Below are 25,645 nucleotides of genomic sequence, written 5' to 3'. Positions count from 1 at the left end.
AACCTTCCTTAAGAGCCATGGATCTCTCCTTAGGTTGTTAGACCTTGAAATAGGGAGTTAGGCTCTGATACCAATTGTTAGAACAGTAGGTTCTATGGCACACACCAAGAGGGGGGGTGAATTGGATATTTTAAAAATCTTTGATAGAACTTTGAAATCCTTTTGATGGAAAATTCGATGCAAGTGAGGATTATTGAATTGTTTGAAATAATAAATGAAATAAAACCACAAGCACGAGAGAAGAACACAAAGGATTTATAGTGGTTCGGCTTAACCCAAGCCTAATCCACTACCTTAGCTCCTCACTAAGGATTTTTCAAACCATCCACTAAAACCCCCTACTTAAACCAAGTAGGTCCTCTAGTCCAAGACTAGGAATTACAACCTCCCACTCAAATGGGCCCTCTAGCTACACAAGCTAGGAAAATAACAACGATACAAATGAAAGAGAGAAGCTAAGAGTTAACACTCTTAGTCACAAATTCTCTCACAATGAAAACTAGGCTTAAGAATAGATTTACAATGATAGAACGAAGCCTTGCATAGAAAAATATAAAATTGAAAGCACAGAGAACACTGTAAGCTCAAATAAAATTATTTGCAATTGCTAGATCATCTCGTTTCCATCCATCATCCACCTCTTGATCATCTATGACATGTATATATAAGTGTCCCACGAAGTTGAAGAGAAATATAGCCGTTTGGAGCCGTTGGGATTTGAAAAAATAGCCGTTGGAACTTTCTGCAAAAAGAAATAGTCGACAGAAGAAATATATAGTTGACTATTTTTACAACTATAGCAAGAAATAGTCGACAGACAAAACGAATAGTCGACTATTTTATAACACAAAATTTCAATAGTCGACAGACACATTCCAATAGTCGACAGATGCTGAGATATGAAGAAATTTTTGAAACTTATGAACAAAAATAGTCGACAGATCAAAAGGCATAGTCGACTATTTTTACTCGATAGTCGACAGATGCTAAAATAGTCGACAGATGCTTAAATAGTCGACAGAACATCAAAAATAGTCGACTATTTTGAAGCATAGTCAACAGAATAAACCTGATAGTCGACTATTCTTTAGAAAAACTTGAATTTTCAATACATCCTTATTCGATTCTTTTAAAACCTCATTTTGATTATCTTGAAAGCAAGTTGAGATTATCAAAAGTATATTTTGAAACAAATCACTCTCAACAAGCAAGTTTTTCAAATCACTCTCAACCATACTCAATATTTCTTCTATAAGTTTTCATATCTTGCTTCAAAGCTTATATACTAAAAATTCATTTTCTCATTCATATAATCCACATAGTAGAAATTGATTTTCATATAAACATTTATCAAAAACCATTCATATAGACATTTATCAAAACCATTTCATTTCCAAGAGATATTAGATATCAAAATACCAAGAGATAGTTTTCTAAAATGAACACACTTTCAAAAACATGTTCTAGTTGGTCTTTTGCCTTAGAATTGTTTTGACCAACGATTTTAAGGAGATTCTTTTTAGATCTTAAAACTTGTTTATGCTAATCTCCAACTAATATAAAAGATCATAAATCTTTTTGGTTTTCATTTTAACAATGCACTTGAAATTTATTTTGTTGAAAACCACCACCTTGATTCATGACTTAGGGATTTAATAACATATGTTTTTCATCATCAAAACTAAGCACAAGGGTAGAACATCAGACAGGGTTGTGTTGAGATCCGAAATGCTTTTGAGTGAGAGTGTAAGTGTTATGCCAATGTGTTGATGAGATTGTATTGCCTTTAGAGATATTGCATTTTCCCAGGTTAAGATTAAGTGTTATGTGAAATTATCTTGTGTTGGGACATGTCGATTTTATTCATGATTTTTGCATAAATTCATGAAAATGTTTTGAACTCTCACTTATATGATTCAAATCTAATTTGAACTATGTCTTTATAATATTCAAATGTTTTAGGTGAAAGCAGCGACGTTAAAAGAAAAAAGGAGTTATCGAGATGTAACCGTCTTTTACGTTGGTGATCTTTAACATATATTTTATCTATGTTTGAGGTGTTTAGTAGTTGTTGTTGAGATATGAGTCTATATGTATTTTGTTTTGAAGATGTTATGTTAAATGATGGTTCGAATTCTATATTATGAATAAATGAATTATGGTTATGTATATTCGAGATTTCGATTATGCTTATGCTGATGTGATAGTATTACTTGTTTTAACTTATTCATTTAAGTTGATATGCTGAGATGATAGATCGGGATTGTCGGAGTTTAATTTATGTTGAGAAAAAAAATATATCTGAAATCTCGAGCTAATACACGCTTGGAAAAAGTGGGGCGTTACAATAGGTTAGATGCTAAAAGAGCGAACGATATGCTGGTATAGTCCGGTTGGTTGTGAGTTCGATTTTTTCCTTACGCAATGACCAAAAGCTCAACATTTGATTTACTTCCCCTTATATAATCGAGGGCACAAGTGCATGGGGCCGCACAAGAACGGTCATCCCAAAACATGCAATTATAATAAAAATGAAATGTAAACTTACTTATTTACCTCGTGATTTTATCAAGGTATTTCCTATCATTTTGTGGTGAAACAATTATTAGTAAATTTTAATTTGGTGTCATCTAATTAATAATTAGTGTAAAATCTCTCATTAAGTCTCTCCTCCCTCTTTCTATAGCAATGCGAGAACATATTTCGAGTGCCATGGTTATGGTCATAGTATAAAAATAAATACAAGTTAGCGTACAAGAAGTAAGATAAAACAGAAAGAGACACCGTATGAAAACAAATTGAAAATTCTAATATTTGAAGATTATCCTAAAACAATCCTATTTTTTCTTCAATTTATATTGCTTAAATGTTGAGACTTGATTAGTGACATAATAGACTTTTTACAATAGATTGTGCTATATGTATCGACAAAATGACAAGCTCGATGATTGAATCAGATTTTATCATTCATCAAGGCACTGAGGATAGGAGAACTCTAATCGGGCTTACTTCATGAAGTTAACTCGGGCATCATCTAAAGGTGACAATGGCAAATTATTTAAGAATATTTTTATCATTTGATATCTTTGATCATTCTCTTGATAACTCAATTATTTATACAAGTTATATTTTTCTTTTATAATATTGGAACACGAAATCAGCTTATGATTTCGTAACGTGTATCATCCTTCATTGAAAGATGGCTCCTGTCCTGCATAATGGGCCGAAGGCGACTGGTGTGTTTTTTGATTGCTAGTTTATGGGCCCATACTATTGGGCCATCAGCCCAGCCCATAATCAGGAAAAGATTGCATAAATTAGCCCGTCATTCGTTGCGCGCTTCCAAATTCCAGTTACCGGGAAAACTGAATTGCGACAAAATTTCAAATTCGGCGATCTGCCGCTGAAAAGAATCCCAACAAACAAATAGGGCTCGTATCTTGCTCGCAAAGTCAATCGATCATTCTCGTCTTTACGCTCGATCACCGAAGTTCGATCGCTGAATCAGTCGACGATAATGGCGGCGGATTCAAGCTCCTCCTCCAAAAGGAAGTTATCTGATCGCGAGGAGAAGACTGGTAAGAGCGGGGAGAAGAAGCCTAAGAAAGAATCCGACAGTAGCTGCTTGTCGCCTGCGAAGCGCACAAAGAACCCAGGCGTTCGTGTGATCGGAGGAAGGGTATACGACTCCGATAAAGGGAGGACTTGCCACCAGGTAATCCATTTATTTCGGACTAGATGTCTTGTTTTTCTGCTCGAAATAGAATTAATTTTCATTTCTAAAAGAACCAGGACCTTTTCTTCTTCGAAGGGTTTCAGCGACCTCGTTCCGCCTGAATCCAATGAAAGAGCTCAAAAAAGATTGATTAATTCGTGGTTTTTGATTCAGTCTTATGCTCTTCGGCAGTAAAATTGTAGTCTATAGATGTAGAGAGAGAAAACTCTATGGTTCGGTGTACCTTTTTCGGTTTTTCTCCTTAACTAGCTGCTCGGTCTCGTGCATTCTAACTTTCAAGCTCGGATTTTTGGAGGGAGGCTTGACAAAGTAAAAGTGATGGATTCCGATGGAGTTTACTTCCGATGTGCGAACTCTCTCTCTCCTTGAAGCAATCAGATTATCCGAGGGTATGATAGTTTATCGGTGGCGGTGGATTCCGCCGATGGGTTCCACCATCATGGATTTCAATTATTTTTGTGGTATTAGGACGAGAGGAGAGATTGGGAAAAAAAAGTTCGTTAACTTTAATTTAATCTACTGTCAATTAACGATGGGAGGGGTGTTTGACAATAAAAGAAAAATGCACTGCTCATTTAACAAAATATAAAGATTTGGGGGGGGGGGGGGGTTCAATTTAACATTTTATCAATCAAGGAGAGGAGAATCAGAAATGACATAGAACCAAACAGTACTTTATCCATTCGCAAGTAGTTCCAGCACCTAGGGTAAGCAGCGTAAGCCCTTTTAATATCTTTCCGATTGCACGTTATTGTTTTCAGTAACCCAGGTAATGATTATCCTTCCAAGTCAATAGATATAATTTGCTGCCAATCCTTGGGACTTCAATTGTTTGACATAATGCCTGAATTGCAGACTATGTTGGTAATGAGAAACCAGGATCAGCGAATATTGAGTGGAATAATGTGTTGTCTATCTCTTCAGAACAGGAGGGTTGCACCAATTAAGCTATAAAATTATTTAGTTGAAATGTATTTGTCTTTGTTATCTTTTAATTTTACAATTTCATATTTGTCCATATAATGAATTATTTTATTTGCAGTGTCGCCAAAAAACCTTGGACTTTGTGGCTGCCTGCAAGAATCAGAAGAAGAACAAGCCTTGCACTATCATGTTTTGCCACAAATGCCTCTTTAATAGGTGACGTGCATCTTATGATCTATTCATATAGTTTATATGTTTGGTGGCTGTATTATTGGGTTGATCGCTATAAAATCATGTTGACATGCCAATGCTGAGAATTCAAAAGAAAAAAAAAAAAAAAACAATGAGAAGACATGAAATGAGAATAAGTACATTATGCTTTTCTTGCATGCTTAAAGTGTCAATTATTTATTTATTTCTTACAACAAAATTCAATTTTATATTGTTTTATCAAGCAGTGGGAGATCATTTACCACATTCTACATCTTCGTAATAACACTTAAACAAAAGGTTTCTCTATCTATGTTGGAAAGCTCTATTGGTAAATAGATTGAAAGTTTAGGGTCCTACAGTTAGTAAGTTGACAATTTTAAAGGATTAATTATAAACTCTAGATAAATCATGGGTTGCATTATTTGCTATATGTTGTGTGAAACAAGGGACATATGTTTCTATGAGATATCCGAGTTCTGTTCAGAAAAGAAATGTAATATGACATCTCTGGATGCGTGTCTGATGAAATCTGTTTTCTCATATGTATCCCATGCTGATACCAACTATCTTAGAAGCATATGTAGTTGTTAGATTCCTTGCAGTTAGGTTTCTTTCATCTTGAAACAGGTATGGAGAAAAAGCGGAAAAAATGGCGGACCTGGAGGACTGGATTTGTCCAAAGTGCAGAGGCATCTGTAATTGCAGTTTATGCATGTAAGTGATAGTTTCCTATTTTTCTGGGTGATTTTTTAAAAATCGATTTGGTGTCTTCAGCATGGTTGTACTGATGCCAAAGCATGTCATTCTCAGGAAGAAGCGAGGACACCGTCCCACTGGCATTCTTGTGCATACAGCCAGAGCAACTGGTTTTTCCTCTGTTTCTGATATGTTGAATGTTAAAGGCCCTGAAAATCTTGGTATAGGCAGGACTGTGAAAGGCATTGACATTGGAACAGAGGCTGTTGCTTCAGAAAGGGTATGCTAGTTCTCTCTTTCTGTTTATGCAGATAGCAATATGACTTCTAATGTACTGTTGATCCCTGTGCATATTTTCATGTCTGTTTACAATTTCTTTAGGAGGAACCTCCTATTGCTCTTCCTAGAAAGCGGGGAAAGGAAAATTCTTTCAGTGAGACAAATGTTTCTGCTTCAAACTTTGCAGAGCAAAAACAAAAGAAAATGAAGTATGGCAGGTTAAAGGTGATGCCAGATAGAAAACAGGATGAGTGGACTTTGTCAAACAGTCCCTTAATGCCTCCAGTTTCTAATCATAGTTTGAGGGACATGCAAGATGGGACACAAGATGAGTGGACTTTGTCAAAGAAATGCTGTCCCAGCCCCCAAAAGTGTCAAATTGCTAAGGAAGGATTGAAGGCTAAAAAGGTATCTAATTGGGCAGATGAGAGTATGATGAGGGAGACTATTCATAGAAAGCCTGAAATTTCTAATGGTGTATCCAAAAAAGACGTCACAAATGGTCAAACAGTTCTAGATGTAGAAGAGGCAAAACTTGTGCCAGTGATGTCTAAGGGAGTTTCATCAAAGCTGAAGAAATGTGAAAAAAGTAAAGAACAAAGGAATAGCAAATGCCAAAAAGATTTGGAAGTGTTGGACACCAAGAAGCTTGACTATGCTGGAGCACAACTCCTTATACCTGTTGAATCTTACAAAGGTCAAACGAAGGATTTGGAGCTTCTAAACAAAGATATTGATGCCAACATCACGTTGCCTGAGGGGACTGAGTTGACATCTGTAGCTGGTATTGACCTGCCACCAGAAGATGTTGGCCATGCCTTGGAATTCTTAGAATTCTGTTCAGCTTTTGGCAAGGTAAGTCATCTTCTTTTCATGATATTAAAAATTGCTAGATATTGCTTATATATTATTTTAATCCCTCTCGATAAGTTGTTGAATATCCTCTGTTTATTATGGGAAGTGACATAATGGAGGACATTTTATGGTTCATACATGATGCAGAAGTTGCATCTATTTCAATTTAAATTATGTGTATTTTTTTTTGCACGTCTCCTGTTTGTCAGTCTAATGTTACCCTGCTCTACCTATAAGAATGGCTATACACATGTAGTGGAGCTAGCAAGTTATGAATGATTCTGGGCGGTCAGTTTAGACTTTTCTCTGTTCTCTCTCAATGCCAGATTCCCTAGCTGGTCTTTCTTGGTGTACAACCTTTGATTGTCGAACTATTCTTTACTTGGTTTAAACCAAATACATATTGTTTCAGATGGTCTTCTCACTTCTGTCTACCCTTGGTGTATATATATATATATATATACCTCCTATTTTGCGCAATTGTTTTTTTTTTTAAAGGATTTGAGCTGTTTTTTTTCATCCTCTGATGATATGCTTTCTTATCTTTATACCTACTTGTGAGTGGAATAACACCTGAATTGCTGTGTTGGGCAAAATGTTCCTTCAGCTGTCCCTCATCTGTTTGCCTTAATAGCAAAAACAGAAAAAAATTGCCACCTTTCATTGTAAGGATGTCTAGATTTTAAATTATTTATTTTTGAAATTTTTGTAGTCACACCTAATGTTCTTTCCTCGTCTTCTACTTCCTTTCATCTATAAAATCTACGATCACCTGCCACTTTTAATTTCTAGGTCTATTGCTATTTTGGCTTCCTTTAAAATGCTTTAATAGTGCTACTTTTTGGAACTTTGTCTGTTTTCCAAGCTCTCCATGCCTAAGTCTTTGGTAAGGCTTCTTGCTCCTTGAGTTCCATGGTTAGATATGGAGATATTATTGATTGATTCCCTTGAGAAAATCAATCGCTTAAAAGATTAGTTGGTGCCTTGAATACCCATTTGTTAGGTTAGACAAGAATCAAGATGGAAGAGTATGCCTTTAGGTGAAAGGAGGGAATAGATGCCATGGTCTTTTAGTTTGCACCGTTGTGCCTATCTCAAGGTTTGTCCACTAAATTAACCTCTAATTTCCTTTAGATAGACAAGGGGTTATTTGTTTAAATGGGGGTTTTGGCATAAATTTCCATTTCAACAAGATGCTTTATTTTACTTTTCTACAAAAATGGGTGGGTTGAAATTTGAGGATTACATTAAAGTAAAAAACTTGATGTGATTAAAATTAAGGATTTGATTGAAGACTTAAAATGTGTATCAACATCATTCCAAACTTGGCATGTGAGTAGTTTTTGTCTTCCACAAATGTAAATGCCTTAAAATAGAGTAAAACCTTCATCCTTAGCCCTTAAAAAATTTGGTAGAGTGACTTAATTGAAGAAAAAAATGGTAGAGTGATGATGATTTGATACTTTGTGTTATAAAATTGATAATGATAGTTTATCATGATAGATTTTTAAATTTTAGTGTTTTGTAAATAAATTGTTAGATGATGAGTGTGAAGGACATGTACAATGCAATAGGGCAAGTTTGAGAGCTCTTGCTCTTTTCAGGGGTAAGGATGAAACTTGAATTCATTCCTTGTTGTGGCACAAGGAGGGTTATGAGGTATTAAGATCAACGACAATGCGAGAAAAACTTGACCTTGCCTTGCCCTGTTAGAATTTTGAGTCCTTCCTTTTTAATGGCTTGTAGGACAACCTATTGGTTAGCTAGTTGTCTCAGTTTTCTCTTTGCAATGATTTGTGCTTATGTTTCTTTCTTCTTATAGGGACTCCTTGAATTGGATGCTACTGCAAAGCATTTTGAGTATAAAATAAATACAAAGCATTACCTCAAGGTGGTTAATGAGCTTGAGAAAATCAAACAAGAGAAAGTTTTCCTTCTTAAGAAGGTATCAAGTCTAGAGAGATTGGTTGAAGAGCTTGAAGAGGTGAAGATCAAGCTAACAAAGAATGAAGAGTCTTTTGCTAGCTCCCTTCATGAGCTCAAAGAGCGTAATAAAGAGCTTGTGAGTCTTAAGGCCAAGTTAGAAGGTAGCTACAAACAAGGTTACAATGAGGGGTTTACTACTGCTATTAAGAATGCACAACGATTCAAGCTACACAATTCCATATTCAAGGATGGATGGATTAAGGCTTTGAAGAAGGCTGGAGTTCCTCTAGAATCTGAATTGTACACCTTAGTGCCTTTGCCTGATCTTGAGGTTCACATAGATTTGGAATCTAATACGGACTAAGGAATTGGAGAAGGTAGTTGATCTCCTAATCCTTAGGGTTTTTCTTTTGTTTCTTTTGTGGTTTTGTAATTTTACATGTTTTTGTTTTGTGATCTTACTAATAGTGTGTCTTCGTTTGTTCATATAGCCTTTCAATGAATTCTTTTCTTTATATCATTGCAATCAATCAGTTCTAATATTTTTTCATTGATAATCTTAGATTAACGAATGAACTACAATCTACTAATAAAAAACTATGGAATCAAGTAACAATATTATCCTTATTATCATGTGATGGTTAAAACTAGAAATGAGAATTTATAATTAAAAACTAGAAATGCATCTAATAATTTATGTGATTGTAAAAATCATTTTAAAGTTAAAAAATGAATTTATCGAATGATTATAAAAAAAATTATTTATTGTATTATTCCTAACATTGGGAATTTGTTAATTACTAAAATGTGCAAGATATGAGTATAATTATGATATAGGTTGTTATAATGCATGTGTGATCGTTAAAGGAAAAACAAAATTAGAAATGAGATTGTTTGTGGTAATGTTGGAGTGGCACTAGGGATGGACATGGATTGAATTAGTTATGGTTTTTTTAAAATTGTAATTGGAGTTTGACATCCATAACCATGTCCATTATCATAACCACATAGTTATGGCTTTCCATAACCATAAGCATGTTTGTAATTGTTGGATAATTGTATAATCATAACCATTAGATTTTATTTGTAACAATGCAAAATAAATAAAATTGTAGTTTTTCTAATGAAAGTGAGATATATTAAGTGCAAAATAAAATTATATTATGCAATAAATACAAATAACACAAAACAGCTTAAATGTTTACAATAACAAATAACTGGAATAAATAAATAATAACAATCTAAGTAAAAAAAAAAAAATAACACTATACAACAAAAACCTGAGTTTTACGACAATTTAAATAATTCAATTGCTGTAATAATATTACAAACAACATAAAAATAAAAATATAACAAAAAAGTAGCTATTCCATAAGATTGATATATATATAATATATATATATGTATATATAATGAAACAATTTTTGTATAATTAAACTTCTATGGATATTTTAATAACTAATATATTTTCCGTTACAATTACAATTATGATTTTCAATTATGATTATGGATAAAAATTCCATAATTGTAATTATCAATTTTCTAATCTTGTAATTGTGTCCATGTCTATTTCTCTTGGTTTTTAGCCGTGTCAATTGGACGTGGTTATAGTTTTTTTCTTGGATCAACCTATTGGCACCCAGCCCTAAGCGACAACTTAGTGAAGATAAAAACTTTTGGCCACGGTTAAGGGAATTTAGACATGTGAGTAAAAAAGAAAAGGATGCACTTGTAAAGTGAATGGATTAGATGGAAGAAATTTATAACAAAATAGAGGAAGACTAGATTAAACAAAACTTGATGGAAAGTGTTAAGACATGTGGAATATATTGCCTTAAGGAAGATGTGGTCATTGATGGAATTATTGGAGAGATAAAGTTCATATAAGGGATTTCACCGAGTGGATTTAAGTTTTACATTGACAATGAAATTTTTATCTTGCTATTTTATGAAAGAAACTTGAGAAATCAATACAAAATCAAGTAATTATATTGACTATCATGCATTTCTTTACAAGTAAAATTTCTTTTAATAAAGGTAAAATGAGGTATCTTATTTATTTAGTTTTTAGTTAGTAGATCGTAATTCATTAAATCTAAAATTATCAAACAAAAAAAACTAGGACAAATTCATTGCAACAATGTAAAGAAAAAAGATTTCATTGAAATGTTATATGAACAAACGAAGGCACATTATTATTAAGATCACAAAACAAAAACATGTAAAATTACAAAACCACAAAAGAAACAAAAGAAAAACCCTAAGGATTAGGAGATCAACTACTTTCTCCAATTCCTTAATCCTTATTAGATTCCAAATCTATGTGAAGCTCAAGATCAAGCAAAGGCACTAAGGTGTACAATTCAGATTCTAGAGAAACTCCTGCCTTCTTCAAAGCCTGAATCCATCCATCCTTGAATATGTAATTGTGTAACTTAATTGTTATGTGTTCTTAATAGTAGGAGTAAACCCCTCATCGTAACCTTGTTTGTAGTAGCTACCTTCTAATTTGGCCTTAAGACTCACAAGCTCTATATTACGCTCTTTGAGCTCATGAAGGGAGCTAGCAAATGACTCTTCATTCTTTGTAAGCTTGACCTTCACCTCTTCAAGCTCTTCAACCAATCTCTCTAGACTTGATATCTTCTTAAGAAGGAATGCTTTCTCTTGTTTGACTTTCTAAGCTCATTAACCACCTTGGGAGGATGCTTTTGTATTTTAACTCAAAATGCTTTATAGTAGCATCCAATTTGAGAAGTCCCTATAAGAAGAAAGAAACATAAGCACAAATAATTTCAAAGAGAAAACTAAGACTATAGCTTACGAATATGTTGTCATACAAGCCATTGATAAGGAGGGACTTGAAATCCCAATATGGGGGGGGGGGGGGTTATGTTGCTCACATGCCCTTGATCTTGATACCTCGTGCCACAACAAGGAATAACTTTAAGTTTCATCCTTACCCTCTTAAAGGAGAAAGAGTCCTCAAAATTGCCAAATTAAGATGTACATGTCCTTCATAAATTCACCATCTAACACTAATTTACAAAGCAATAAAATCTAAAAGCTATCATTATTCATTTTATAAAACGACATCAAATCATCATCACTGTACCAATTTTTTTCCTTAAGTCACTTTAACAACTTTTTAAGGATTGAGCATGAAGGTTTTTGCTCCATTTCAACATATTTATATTTTTGGAAGACAAAAACCATGATTCAAGTCGCATGCCAAGTTTGGAATAATGTTAATACATTTCAAAATTTCATATTTTGAGTTTTTAACCATATCCAATTTCACCCCCACAAATTAGCATATATGAACAAACCACATCTAAATCATGTTCAAGTACCTAGAAGAAATTGAGAAAGTTTGTAAAGTTTAACCAATAACCAAATGAAGAAATAGATAATGTGATTGGACGAGTTATGTTGGAATATAGGAATTTTGTCTTAACATTAAGCCCAATTAAAGTATTCCAAAGCATTTGTTAATCAACGCCTTGGATTCAATTAATGGTCAATCGAGGAAATGGAAGTCCTTAGCATTTTTTAGTAAGACAGGGTTCTCAAAATTGCCACGACTTCCTTAAAGTTCTCCAATATCCAGTTATATGGATATAGATAGATATACTTAGATATAGTGATAGAGATATTTAGACTAAGCATTTGACTCCATTGTATTTGGAAATCCAGATGTATTGATGAGGTTATTTGTCCTGTAGTTTAACATTTTGCTTCATATATAACAGGTACATTCATGGTGATTTCTAGTCTTGTTAGTTTGTCTTTATTCCAATGTGTATGACTTGCATGCCTTTAGGGGGCCTAATGCCTTCCTAGGGATCTGAGCCAGCCACAACCCCATAAATCAGGTAGTGACACCTGAGGTTTCATTGCGATGACCTTGAAATCCAATATGGGGTTTTAGTTGATTTTCATATAATTGTTTGCTTGGTCCAAATATACTTCGGGCTAGCATTGACCATTATGTGATGTCTTAGGGCTCTTTAATTTTCATTTTTCAGTCATAGTTGTCAGCAAGGTGCATTGAGGTGCAAAAGAGTTCTTGGGGCCTGGGCACAAGGCAAATCGCTAGGCTCATGCACACGAGGCTCATTTTTATTCTAAATGATTATAAAATATTTTTACCCTATTCTTTTCAATAGACACCTATAAGGAAATAGATGCAAACTCATAAATCATAAATGATAAATAACCAAGCTTATAATAAAAACTAATATTATTATAGAAAAAAATAAGGTTCTTCTACCTGTCATATTTATTCTAAATGATTATAAAATACTTATACACCATTCTTTTCAATAGACACCTATAAGAAAATAGATGCAAACTCATAAATCATAAATGATAAAGAACCAAGCCTATAATAACAACTAATATTATTGTAGAAAACAATAATGTTCTTTTAACTGCAAAATAAATTAGAGGAAAGAAAAATGTACAGCAGAACACATTGCAAAAAACAATTAAGAAAAAAAATTACAACAGAACACAACAAAACCAATTAATTTCTTTTAAATTGCAAAAGAAATTAGAAGAGAAAAAAATTGGTACTGCACATAGTGAAAAACAATTTGTTTCTTTTGCACCAAAAATTAGGAGACAGAAAAAGAAATTAGAGTAGAACACACGGCAAGAAACAATTATACCAAAGAATTTGTATTATTATTATTATTTTGCAATTTGTTTCTTCTAAATTGCAAAAGAAATAGGAAAGACTGAAAATGCAATAGTACGCACAGGGAATGCACATTGATGCAACCAACAACCACAATTTCAAACTGTTTAATAGAGAAAAGGTCTCAGGGAGGGTGGTCGGCTGCCTCTGGCAACTTTGAAGGAGGAAAAAGGTCATCAGAGGACAGGCCACGTGCCCACATTTGCAAGTATTTCACCAGTGAGTAAATATCACTGCTAAAGGATCCTGGTCAGATCTAACAAAACTCCGGCTTACACCGCTAGGTTTGTCTCTCACCAATATACAAGAATATGCAATCAAATTTACAGGAAGAATAGGATTTAAGATGACAAAACGGACAAGAAATAGAGTTTAATACAGTTACATATACAAGGCACATGAGGCGTGCGCCTAGGCAGTGCCTCATGCATGGCAGTGCACCTCTGTGTGCCTCGTGCCTAGGCATGCCATTGACAATTATATGCTCAATTGAATAAGAATTTTGACTGGTGCCTTTTGAGCTCTCTATGGCTGCTTGTAAAAGTTTGTTCTCCCTTTTCAAGTGTGCTGTCTCCTGCTTGAGCCTAATTTCCTCTTCATGCATGTATTAGTGCCTGGTGAGAGGGTTCCTAGGTGGTAGATCATTTTACTCAATAGTCCTGTTCACATGATGCATTTTTGAGGGGATAAATTCAGCTTTATCATTTCTTTAAGGTTCTTAAAGCAATTTGCATGCTCTTTTAGAATGTGTTTATTTGCAATAATTGCTGATTGATTCTTTTGGTTAGCATTTGCACTCTGGTTTTCCTCCCTTGATTTGCATCAACTTCTCTCCTAGAACTATCCATTCCCTTGTTGGGAGAGGCTATTGAGATATTGATGGTTTTTGCTGGTTAGTTCAGTTAAAACTTGTATCCCTGCAAGGAAGAGCTTAATTCCTTGCTCTGTCTTGGCATAGGACCTGTGATTGTACATTCATCTTCAGTGCATGTAATTGAATATATATTGCTTCAGATGATTTTTCTAACTACCCCTGTTGTTTTACTTATACTTTCTGTTGTATGCACTTGCTCTTGCTCAAGAACTTGAGGTATACTTTGTTATCTTCTGACAATAGGCTTTCCTATCCTTATCGATGATTTAACATATTTGAAGTTCAGAACCTCACCCAAAGTGCCATGCTAGGCTCAGTGTTCAAATAATATCCACACTTTATTAATTAAATGTATGGTTGATTTGTTATGTTGTGCATTTTTGGTAGAAACAAAACCAAGAATCCTCTAAGATATCACATGATTATTATTTTCTCAAATTTTTAAATTCTCTGGAAGATTCTTGATTTGAAGAAGGGAGAGCCTGAACACATTCTTCAAGAAATATGTGGGGAACATAGGCGCCGGCGGCAATACTCTCCAGTTGCTAACTTTCATGTCCAATTGTTGGGTCTGATACAAAATGACTTGGGAGAGAAGTATAAGCCTCTGTACTAACTTTGTTTTGGTAATTACTTGGATAGGAGGGTATGTGTATTGACACGTGTTTGGTGTTTTGTACAGCTCTCCAGTGACTCTCTCAATAAAAGCCAAAAATTCTTGGCTTCACGCTCTACAAAATTGTGCCTCAAGATCCAAGTGCTTGTTGAAGAAACTGAAGTTGGAGCACTTTGGTCAGAAAGCTGATGATTATTATAATTTAAACTCCTCAGAGAAGATTAGGCTCCTGAATTTTCTTTGTGATGAAGTTCTTTGCACCACGTATGTCATAAGGTTTTAAGCTTTATGTTTTGCCTATTCTAGTGTTCAATCTTTCTTGCATCCTAAAGATGTTGGGATTTTTTTTTTTTTTTTGTATTTCAGAAAAATAAGGAGTTGGATAGATGATCAGAATTTAAAATTTGCGAAAAAGGCAAAGGAAGCAAAAGAACAAGTGCTTGCTGAAAGGCATAAGGTTGCAAATTTCATGGACTTTGCCTTTGGAAGTATACTATCATGATGTTTTAATCTAGTTTTTATTTTCTAATTACTATCATGTGTAGGAGAAACAATTGAAGCAGAAGATGCAGGATGAGATGGCCATAGCTCTCATTGCGAAAAATGGTCTTCCTCTCTCAATTTCTGAGCATGATGCTATTGTTTCACAAATTAAAATTGAAGCAGCTCAAGCTCATGCTAAGATGCTGGAAGCAAAAGGCAAGGTGCCTAAAGGTATATTCTGTGCAATTCATTGAATTTTAAAGGTTTTAGGTTTCAGATGAGTATTTTGGTCGAGGTGGGGCTTAATTGAATTGAACTTGTCCTTCTGAATCTCTTTGCCGACTTCAGTCTGATCCCTAGCTTGTTAAACAGTTTAGCACACAACATTTATTCTGATATAATGCTTAATGTTTCAATCTTGAAATTTCTGAACCGGCAAATTTGCATTATGACCACGTAGATACACCATAAATGACTGGGTGTGCCTGGTGGATTTCATACTCTTTGTTGGTATTTAATTATATGAAATCTTTTTCAGTTGATGGGATTACAGGTTAAGACAGTAATATGCTACATTAAATGCCCTTAAAACTGGGCTATCTTGGTTTTCTTTATGTTTACGTTGTTAATAAGTTCCAAACACTGTTTCCCAGGACTTGGTTTTTTATAGCATGCCGTATGAATGCCGTCCAGTAAATGATAGAATATCTTTTCTTGTATGTGGTATGAGGGTAGGCTTAGTTGGAGGGCTATTTGGGATCGTGGTTCACTTATGAGCATGTTGTCACATGTATGCTTCTAACGTTGAACATGATGGTGGTTTCTTTTGTTTTTAGTTAAATCAATTAGTTGAAATTCTATGTTGCATTTAGATTGGGGTATGCATGTTTGGCTGTCCATTATGCAAATGAGGCCACAATCTTTGAAATGCTGATCGTGCAGAGCACTATTTCTTTATTTAATTGTTTTGGTTACAGAGAAAGTTGGGTAAATAATTGTACTCGAAAACAATTGACAAAAATACACTAACATGACATTTTTTTTAAAAGGGAAAATTGTGATGCAAATGAAATAAATAAAAGCATGTGTACATATGAAAATACTAATTATTTTAACTAGCAAAGAGATACTTATCTTTTATATGGAAAATAATACCAAATAATTTTCAAAATCTACATGTTTGGAAAGAAATGTGAATATATTCTTTACACTTATGTTTGGTAACACCAGAAGCAAATCGGAAGTCTTATGTTCAATGGAAGATATTTATAAAGTTTTTGTAAATAAAAGTCCAATGTGGGAGGAATTAATAATGTAAATAATTTTTTTACTGATTTCCAACTTCAATTTTTTAAAGCTTATAGTTGTAAGCTTGTAGTGGTGTTTGTTGAAGATAAAATGCATGAGATGTAATTAAGATGATTTAGTCATGCCACATGTGAGAAGAAAACCGATTAACAACATATCAAGCCTTATGCCTACTAGGTGTGGAACCACGGCATAGGTTATATCGATTTTCCAAATACGTGATCATAGATAAGATTGACTATTTAGAATACATATAATCAACCAAATTTAGTTGAATTAAGGTTCAGCGTGTTGTTAGTATTTTTTATTTTGATTTATATGTATTTATGGGATCAATACATCTGTTTTGAAGTATTCAAGATATTCTTGGAAATGGAAAAACGGTAAATTTAAAAATAAAAAAACTGAACTTTGGACTTTTAGGTTTGTTATAATTTTAGAATGAATATTTAATTTTACCGGTTTGTTAAAATCATAGAAGGCATTAGAAACTGCTGGCCTATATTGTTAAATGATGACTTGGCAGATGAGTTGAACAAAAAGAAAGATGACATGGATGTGGCTTTTATTTGCCACATAATTCCTCAATTTGTGTTCAACGCTCAACAATATTCTACACAGTTCCTCAGATTTCCCGTCATCAATTAAAAGCCATATCATTGTGCATGTCATCTTTCTTTCCATCCAACTTATTTGCCAAGTTATCATTTAGCTGTGAAGACTAATGATTTCTAACAATGTTCTGTAATTTTAACAAATTGATAAGTTTAGTAATTTGCTTAAATTTAAAATTTGTTCTAAAATTGTAAATACCTAAAAGTTTAGTATTGTCCTTTTGTAAATTAACCTTGAAGAGAAATTGAATGAGAGTAGGATAGTTTTGAATGCATATTCGACACAACTGAAGAAGGCCTGCTTAAAATTCAGAAAATTCTATTTGAGCTCTTAGCCAAGCATTCTCCACATAAAAGATGTCTAGTTTGCCCTGAAGGATGACTGGCTGATGGTAATATACTTTCTGTTCCTCTGTTTTGGATTTTTCCTCATGCAGTTATTCCTTGTCCGTTTAAGCTAGACATATATTGCGGAATTTGACCTGCAAGCAAATTGTTATATAGCTTATGATAAGTATGAAAAGTTGTACCTTTAGGAGAAGAGTTCTTTTACGTTGTGTTTGGAGAGGACCATTTGACCCTATCATTCGGAATTTAAAATTCTAAATTTATCGTTTAGATACACTTTTGTTGAAAGCATTTGGATTTTGGTCCAAATCCATGTGGATTTGGATAAAAAAGCAAAAGAATTTTGGTGTCATTTCAAATGATAGAATTTGAAATGCAAGCATTTCACATTGCAAAGTTCAAATGACATGATTTGAAATCCCTCTATCCAAATGCAACATAATAGGTTTTCAGTGTCTTTTTTTAATTCTTTATTTTTGTTCTCCCTAGTGTGCGCTGTATTCTGGAGCTTCTTACTGATTCAATTATTTTTGCATTTATAGTTCTAAAATTTAATCCAGAATAATACTACAACCACATAATTCTGAACTTGAGTTTGGGGCATCAGACTTTGCCTAGTTTTGTCATCAGTATATTGTCAAATAACAGTTGCTCTGTTATTTATTTTCCCCCTAATTTTGGGCAATATATAGATTGTTGTAATCTACATAACATATTTGCTTTCATAAGTTGTTCTTGGTCACCTGATAATTGAACACTTCCAAACTGGTGAACTCTTGCAATTGATAGGCTAGTTTCATTTGCTAAAGTTGGAGTTTAGACAGGTACTTCTTGGGTTACTGGTTTGTTTCATTTTCTTTGGTCCCAATTCTCTGCCAAGTCCTTTTTTTCTCTCTTCTTCTCCATTATGTTGCTTATAGTTAAGATTGGCTATATCAGCTGACCTATCTGCGCCTTTAACTTCTTTAGGGAAGCCAACGTCTGATGCTGTTAGAACGGAACCTATCCTATTGGATGTTAATGGGCACAGATATTGGAGATTAAAAGGATACCCTAACAAATCTAATGTTGTGCTTCAAGGTTACTTTCCTACTGTGCAATATTTGAAGTAATTCATCTCTGAGTTTTGAATACTAATCCTTTTCTTCTATTTTCAGATGTGGGGATCTGGGATGCGGTTGAGTCAGGAGAAAAATGGTTCACCTTTGATGTTGAGCAGGAAAAAGAAATAGAAAAGTACATTTATTCCTTAAGGTATGTACAATAAGTTGTTCCATCATATAAAATGCATTATTTTCTTTTCATTCTTGGCTTGGGCACTTGAGTTCAATCGGATAGTCATGGTGAATTCGGAAACATCCAGATGTTTTATTTTTTAATTTACCTTACTTTTTATTAAACTTTTTCCAAAAATTGGTATAAGAAATTCTTAATAAAATTGGAAGAAGAAAACCAAAGAAAATTTGGTGGAACAAAATATGATATAGGATATAATGGTTAAAGAGGATATGGGTAATGATAAGAGTTTATTAGAGATTAATAATTCATCTACCTGATCCCACCTTGTGGGATTAAAGACTTTTGTTTGTTATTGTCGTGTGGGAAAAATTCCCGGAATTTATTGAAATGTCTCACGGGAAGTGATTGTGAAACGGTGAGAGCGTTCATGACATCTCTTAATCCATTGAAGACATTCCCAGTACCATTTGTTTTAAAGATGATCATGTGAATGGGCAATGGGCGTGACATTTGTTCGATCTCTTCCTCTTGACAATTTGTAATGAAATGTCTCTATAACATCCACAAACCATTGGTCTTTCTTTTCGGGGGCGTTTCTCCTTTTCAGCTTATTCTTCTGGCCCTAACGCAGCTTTCGGGACACCACTGACTGCCTTCTTCTACACTTGGATGTAAATTCATAATTGCATATGCACCGTCAGTTGTACTTTGGATGACCAGATATGCTTGTGTTAATGGAAACAATTCTTAAATCATCTAGCTTTTTTTTTTCTCTTTTCTTCTCTTTTGTTGATGTTTAAATATCTTGGCAACTCTGACAGGAAGACAAAACCAAAACCGAGGTCTCAAACACTGAAGAGGCTTTCTTCTATAAGTAGCCAAGCAGACCTGGGTTAGATAATCCACCACCTCTTATAAAGCAACATTAAGGTAACACTAGGCAAAATCTTACCATCATTTGCACTTCCAACTTATGGAAAAGCTCTTTTCTTCAGTGACAAGCTACAACAATTGCATAGGGTTTGCTGCAGATTGAAGATAGATAGATTTGGGAAGTTTTTTTACCGGACGGCTATGAAATGATTGGGACGATCAGCTCCATGGTTTTTCATCTTCCACAGCTATCTTCAATTGTTGTAAGTTTTAAATTATATTGTTTTGTCATTCTGAACTTGCAGTTCAGAATTATGCTGATTGTATTGTGGACAAGCAATTAGCAGACTTGCATTGCTGGGCCAAAAATTACAAATTGTAGGAAACACTACTTAAATCCCAACATGCAATTCTGGGACTTGGAACCTTGAGAATGGTCCAATGTGGTGCAGGGAACTTTCTTTCACTAGTGATCCTCGTTTAAATTTAAGATGAAAATTATGTTTTTTAAAACCGAACTAGACTGATCGGTCGGACTGGTTCAACCATAAACCGAAAGGATGGCTGCTTCGGTCCAGTACTAGAAGTAAATGATTTGAAAATTGGCGTTTTTGGCCTTGGACCAGGCCGGTTCAACCGCCACTTCGTTCCCCCAATCCCTCTGTTTTCTTCTGCAATCTCCGTGGCTGCGATGGTGATTAGCAATCTGGTGGCTTCTCGCGCGGGCCTTCTTCCTCACTGCGCTTCTTTGGCAGACAGCCATGGAGGATCATTCAATCGGTGGTTGATAGGTCTGTAACGCCTCCTCGACAACCCACGACGCCAACATCTTCTCTGTTTCTTTTCCTATTCGGTGAGATTCCTGGCACTACTGATTGCCTCTTCCATTGGTCGTCTTCACCTAGTTTTGTTCTTGCTGCAACCCACTGGATCTGGGTTTTTGTAGTCTGCGTTGGTTCTAGGGAAAATGAAGCTTCCTCTCGCAGCCAACTTGTTGGTTTTGGTGCAAAGGTTCTTGAGAAAGCTCAATCGGATTTGCATTTACAGTTGGGTCCATGAAAATGTTAGAAAATTTATTATTTATGTTATTTGGTATATAATATTTGCTATATAACGATACATACTTTTTTTTTTCTTGTTTATATTTTTTATGATAGCAATATACTATATATTTAATTTATATATTTGACGTTTTAATGTTTATTATAAAAATGCCATGGATTTTAATTTTTATTATCTTATATCATAGTTTTAATTTTAATAGAAATTAATTCAATTATAGTTTTTATCTTGATTTTATTATTGAATGTGAAATTTTCTTTCCCAATTTGACTATAGAATCGTCTAAATCGAAGTACTGTTAATTTTTAATTTTGTCAAGTGACTGATGTCATCAATTGATGTTAAATTGCAAACGGTGATGTTAATTAAGGTTAGTAATCAAACTGGTTAAATTGGAAGTAATAGTATAATTTCTTTTTTTTTTTATTAAATTCAGGAAATGAACTCACTTTTGCCCACGTAAAATGTTATATTAATAAATAATTTAATGAATAATTATATATATAAATTTACGAAACTTTTATTTGTTTGTAAGTACAATATTTTGCTTTGCCCAAGATGGCCGAGCCACCCCATCACTATCCTAATTAATATGAAAACCAAACATCACCAATTCATTCCTTTTAAGGGTGTACTGTGGATATCTTAGCATGTGAGAGGAGATAATATATAATTTAACAGTTATATCACATTAATTAATGTTGATATAATATTACAATACGGTATTATTGTGTTGTGTTATATTACATATATATATAATTTAATTTAGTGAAGGGTAAATTTATTAAAAATATTTAGGTCATAGGCACATGGTTTGTAAGACAATATTATTGTATCGCATGGTGTGTTAGAGAATCGAGATAGATTGGGTTTCGATTTTCTTTTTGTGAGCTTTAAAGAAAGTAAGAAATGGATGCACGTGAAAGCCAAGCCAAGCTGTCAGAAAGCAAAACAAAAATGGAGACCAAAAACACGAAAGAGATTTTCAGACTCTCCCTTCGCCCGTCCGTTGATTTTTGCTCTGCAGCTATCTCCACTATCTCTCCCTCTCTATACATCATCTGAAAAGAAAATATTAGATAGACAGACAGGCAGACCTCTAGAGAGAGAGAAGAAACGGGGTGGGGGCGCTAATGACTCGTCCAGCACTATAACCTTTTTACATTTTCCTAGCAGTAGGCGCTGAAATGGTGAATAAAGCTGTTCTTTTTTATTGGTTTGTGTTTCTGTCTCTGCCTCTTTGCCATCCACAAACTTCTCCAGGACAAGCAGCCTCCTCCTCCTTGCCTGCGCCTCCACCTTTGCTTTGCTTTCTTTCTCTCTTCTTCCTGCTGCGGCACCTCCTCCTCCTCCTCCTCCTTTCTATTTGTTTTTTTCTCTTCAGCCTGCATTGCTCAAATGTCAAGACCCACTACTTCACTGTCAACTGTTTTTGCATGCTAATTTCTTAAAAGTTCGCCTACGTGAAAGAATCATCATCAGTGCTGTGTAAGCAATCTTTTTGAAATCAAGTTTCCAGTGACACTTTACATCAACTTTAGAATGCTTTGTTTGTATGCTTGCTTCAACTTTATTCACAGATTTGGCATCCATGGAAGAGTAGCAGAGCTAGTGCTTTGTGCTTTTCAAAGTAACGAAGAAAACAAGTTACCCCGAAATTCTAATGGGTTTCTTACGAGGAACTTTGGTATATATCTGTGCTTACACAAGCATTTGAAACATGCCAATAAGAGGGGTTTAATGCAAGTGGAGCTGAGGTAGAAAAAATGTATGAACAAACTAATAATAAGCAATATATAGCTACATTAACCCTATATGGTAGAATTTTTGCGCCATGTTATTAAAAACAAAAAACTCTATGAATACCCCCCTCTCTCCTGCTTATGGAAAAGTAGAGTTTCTCGATAGGCTCAAAGAAACAGCAGAAGAAAGAGAAAAGAACAAGGCTTTATTAATGGCCCGGCCGGGGGGCAAAAAGAAGAGAAGTTGAGTCAATGGCATGGCATGGCTGAAAGGACACGGAGATTGCGGGCTTCTGGCCTGGCCCTGAAGCTCAAAGTTAGTAATAAAATGCTTTAGCTGAAGGAAATGATATACAGAGGCAGTAGTAGCCGTGGATTTATATGCTACAAAAAGCAAGGCAATTCAGGGGAAACGCATGCTCGTACGAATCTCTCCCTCACTACACTACACACATATAATGCAATGCAAACGCATGCATGCATGCATGATTCCCATCCTGAAGGACCCCCATCTGATGATGATCTGATCAGATCAGACGGATGGATTGAAAAACACTGCCAAATTAAAGGTTACTTTTGATGCTCTGAATTTTTTATTTGAAATGTTCAAAATCAACACGTGTCAACTTCGTTGTATCACAAAGAATATCTTTTTGACTGGAATATATTATATTAATGAGAATGTTATGATAAATGTGTGATTGATAAAAAGATAAGAATTAAAAATAAGATTATTTATTATAAAATCAGAAAAACACTTTTTTTTTAAAATAAATTGGGTAAAACCCTATTAAGATGAAATGGTGAAATGATTATGGCTTAATATGTTAATCAAACACATTTGACCATAAAAGATTCATTATTAACTCTGGATAATTAGTGACTCTTAGAGATTTGATACAAATATAGAGTATTTTTCACTTTTTCAAAAATTACCCCAAAAGTTATATCACATTAACCTTTCAGATTACATTCATCATGTTCAATGGAAAACCCTTGAAATTTTATAAAATTACACAAATTTTTAAACAAAAATATTTGACTCAAGCATGTCAATGTAGTTCCCAAAACTACATATATATATATATATATATTTAGGTTACTTTTGAAGATAAGAATATATATATATTTTTTATTAGCAACAGATTTTGAAAATAATGATAAAAGTTACATGCATACTTGAGCTTTATGGCCAGCCAAACAAGGAACAAATAATTTGAAAAATTCTTCAAAAAACATACCTTTTCGTCAAACTTGAGTTTTACCATATCAGAGATGGGTGAATCTTCGACTTCCGCTTCACTTCGCTTTATGGATCTTTCTCCGATGGAAGGCGTCGGCGCCGGGCTCGGACTGCTGCTAGAACTCAGTTCGGGCGGGGTACTTTGAGTCCCCACATCCCTCCTCATGCCACCCACCACCTTCTTCTCTGGAATGAATAAACGCGCAGTAATTTTCAGGGGATAAACAGAAAAACAGAAGCATTTCGTCATACAGATAGAGCGCATTTTTAAATGATAAAATTAAGAGGCGTTCGTACCTTGAACCGGAAGGTGGACTACTTCAGTTTCATGAAAAGCGAGAGGAGACCTGGGATGGGCAAATCTGGAGCATACAAGAGGTGCAGACATTGTGATTCGGCCGGCGGCTAAGCTCCGGAACGACCGGCCGCTGAGTGTTTTAGCGGACAGACACTCCATCGGAACCTCTCCGGAAAGAGGGTTGCATATGTATTTCTCAGCTTCATTCCATTTGGAGTTTAGAGCAAACCCTTCCGGTGACAGCCACTCCCAATTATAAGCTGATCTCGCCTGCAATGCTGCAGCATCGAAGTTGCGAACGACTTATAAACCAAATAAAAAAAGGTATCTGTATCTTCATGATCACATCATCATGGTGTTGGAACTAGCCACTTCAGGCTTAAGTACGTACGCACCTTTGAGAGCAGTAGTGAACGAATACGTCGAAGGGTCGATTTCTTCTGGCAAGAAGAAGATGGAAAAGAAGAAAAAATCAGGCTCATATGCTTAATAATTGCAGAGACATAGGAGAGGGAGAGAAGGAGGGAGATGGATGGATATATGTACCTCTAATGGCGTAGCCAGGAGAAGAAGCAGTGCTAGAAATGGTGAGATTGGAGCGGAAAGACGACCTGGCATCTTCTCGGAAACTGGTGAGATTGGAAGCAGAAAACCTTCTAGAACTGGTGTTCTCGCGGCTGATCATACGAGCCTTGACATCCCACTCTCTTAAATTGAACTCCGGCTCATCTCGTCGTTCCATGGCGTGCAAGTGGCGGCGGTACAGAGAGAGAGAGAGAGAGAGAGAGCGATTCAAATATTATTATTGCGCCTCCTTGAGTGTCGCTTCTTCTCTTCTCTTCTCTTCTCAACTCCACTCGTCATATTTAACACGTCCCCACCCCGCCACATGGCCAAACTAATGTTGCATAATATATATATATATATATATATATATATGGGCACCCACAGCCACATCTCGCCAGTAATTGTAATTTCAGAATCTTTTTTACGAACATATATAAAAAGCAAACAAATATACGTACAGATTTCAGTAATTTGGCGCCTATCCTTAAGACACCACGAAATCTATGCTTCGAGCTAAATATTCGTGAACCTTTGTTGCTTCATTATTAGGGCGCCCGTGTCAAAGATGCCAAGTGAGTGACGTTGAGGCGTAAGTGAATGAAATGGCCAGGATGCCATGCCACCAAGAGACTGGATTTACTTGAGCTAATTAAAGACATGATTTTTATGCAACTAAAGTCATCACCAAAGAATTTCAATTTCACCCCCCCCCCTTTGCTTAATTATATTCTTTAAACTTAATCTCTCCTTATTGATTCTCAGAAGTCGGACCTCTTGCCAACTCTGCTAACACTTACACCTATGGCCTAGATTTTTCCATGTATTAATTAATTTTATTTAAGGTTGTTAATCTACTTTTGTCTTTTCATTTTAATATACTAATACAATTATAATTTTGTAATAAAAATTATTAACAGTAGTATTATTGTGCCACCATACTTTGGGCTTTTAATATTAATAATAATAACAAATGCCATAACATGCAAAAAGACAGAAAAAAAATAAATAAATAGCAACGGAGATAAGCTTTTAAGCAAGCTGGTAAAA

The 25,645-nt window shown here is 34.7% G+C and overlaps 2 protein-coding genes across 8 annotated transcripts; one reads left to right on the top strand and one right to left on the bottom strand.

The window, feature by feature from the left end:
- Positions 1 to 3,365: 3,365 nt before the first annotated feature.
- LOC127804687 (uncharacterized) lies at positions 3,366 to 20,816 on the top strand. 4 transcript variants are annotated; one of them, XM_052341618.1, is made up of 13 exons: positions 3,366 to 3,715; positions 4,779 to 4,876; positions 5,501 to 5,587; positions 5,684 to 5,849; positions 5,951 to 6,703; positions 14,678 to 14,802; positions 14,888 to 15,085; positions 15,188 to 15,278; positions 15,367 to 15,535; positions 18,544 to 18,654; positions 18,732 to 18,828; positions 19,635 to 19,743; positions 19,833 to 20,816. In XM_052341618.1, the coding sequence occupies exons 1-12, from the start codon at positions 3,518 to 3,520 to the stop codon at positions 19,708 to 19,710; spliced, it is 2,169 nt and encodes a 722-aa protein (XP_052197578.1). In that variant the 5' UTR covers positions 3,366 to 3,517; the 3' UTR covers positions 19,711 to 19,743; positions 19,833 to 20,816. The 4 variants fall into 4 exon arrangements, with proteins under 4 accessions (XP_052197578.1, XP_052197577.1, XP_052197576.1 ...); XM_052341617.1 differs by having other exon boundaries at positions 14,663 to 14,802; positions 19,845 to 20,815; XM_052341616.1 differs by having other exon boundaries at positions 14,663 to 14,802; positions 19,833 to 20,814.
- Positions 20,817 to 21,715: 899 nt separating this feature from the next.
- On the bottom strand, positions 21,716 to 24,888 carry LOC127804688 (uncharacterized). 4 transcript variants are annotated; one of them, XM_052341622.1, is made up of 5 exons: positions 24,578 to 24,888; positions 24,427 to 24,468; positions 24,031 to 24,309; positions 23,732 to 23,919; positions 21,716 to 22,133 (listed from the first exon to the last, which is right to left on the bottom strand). In XM_052341622.1, the coding sequence occupies exons 1-5, from the start codon at positions 24,771 to 24,773 to the stop codon at positions 21,918 to 21,920; spliced, it is 921 nt and encodes a 306-aa protein (XP_052197582.1). In that variant the 5' UTR covers positions 24,774 to 24,888; the 3' UTR covers positions 21,716 to 21,917. The 4 variants fall into 4 exon arrangements, with proteins under 4 accessions (XP_052197582.1, XP_052197581.1, XP_052197583.1 ...); XM_052341621.1 differs by having other exon boundaries at positions 24,427 to 24,471; positions 24,578 to 24,882; XM_052341623.1 differs by having other exon boundaries at positions 21,997 to 22,794; positions 24,427 to 24,471; positions 24,578 to 24,887.
- Positions 24,889 to 25,645: the final 757 nt, after the last annotated feature.

This window comes from Diospyros lotus, chromosome 6, assembly GCF_014633365.1.
Source record: "Diospyros lotus cultivar Yz01 chromosome 6, ASM1463336v1, whole genome shotgun sequence".
Lineage (NCBI taxonomy): Eukaryota > Viridiplantae > Streptophyta > Magnoliopsida > Ericales > Ebenaceae > Diospyros > Diospyros lotus.
Note: the sequence above shows the minus strand (reverse complement) of the source record. Positions and strands in the feature narration are given on the sequence as shown.

Excerpts from the sequence above, each read along its gene's own strand:
- LOC127804687 (XM_052341617.1), top strand. The coding sequence starts at position 3,518 with ATGGCGGCGGATTCAAGCTCCTCCTCCAAAAGGAAGTTATCTGATCGC. Across the intron at positions 3,716-4,778 it reads AAGGGAGGACTTGCCACCAG|TGTCGCCAAAAAACCTTGGA; the intron begins GTAATCCATTTA and ends TTTTATTTGCAG. Across the intron at positions 18,829-19,634 it reads AAGTACATTTATTCCTTAAG|GAAGACAAAACCAAAACCGA; the intron begins GTATGTACAATA and ends CAACTCTGACAG.
- LOC127804688 (XM_052341621.1), bottom strand. The coding sequence starts at position 24,773 with ATGGAACGACGAGATGAGCCGGAGTTCAATTTAAGAGAGTGGGATGTC. Across the intron at positions 24,310-24,426 it reads GTTCACTACTGCTCTCAAAG|CATTGCAGGCGAGATCAGCT; the intron begins GTGCGTACGTAC and ends TCGATGCTGCAG. Across the intron at positions 23,920-24,030 it reads AGTCCACCTTCCGGTTCAAG|AGAAGAAGGTGGTGGGTGGC; the intron begins GTACGAACGCCT and ends TATTCATTCCAG.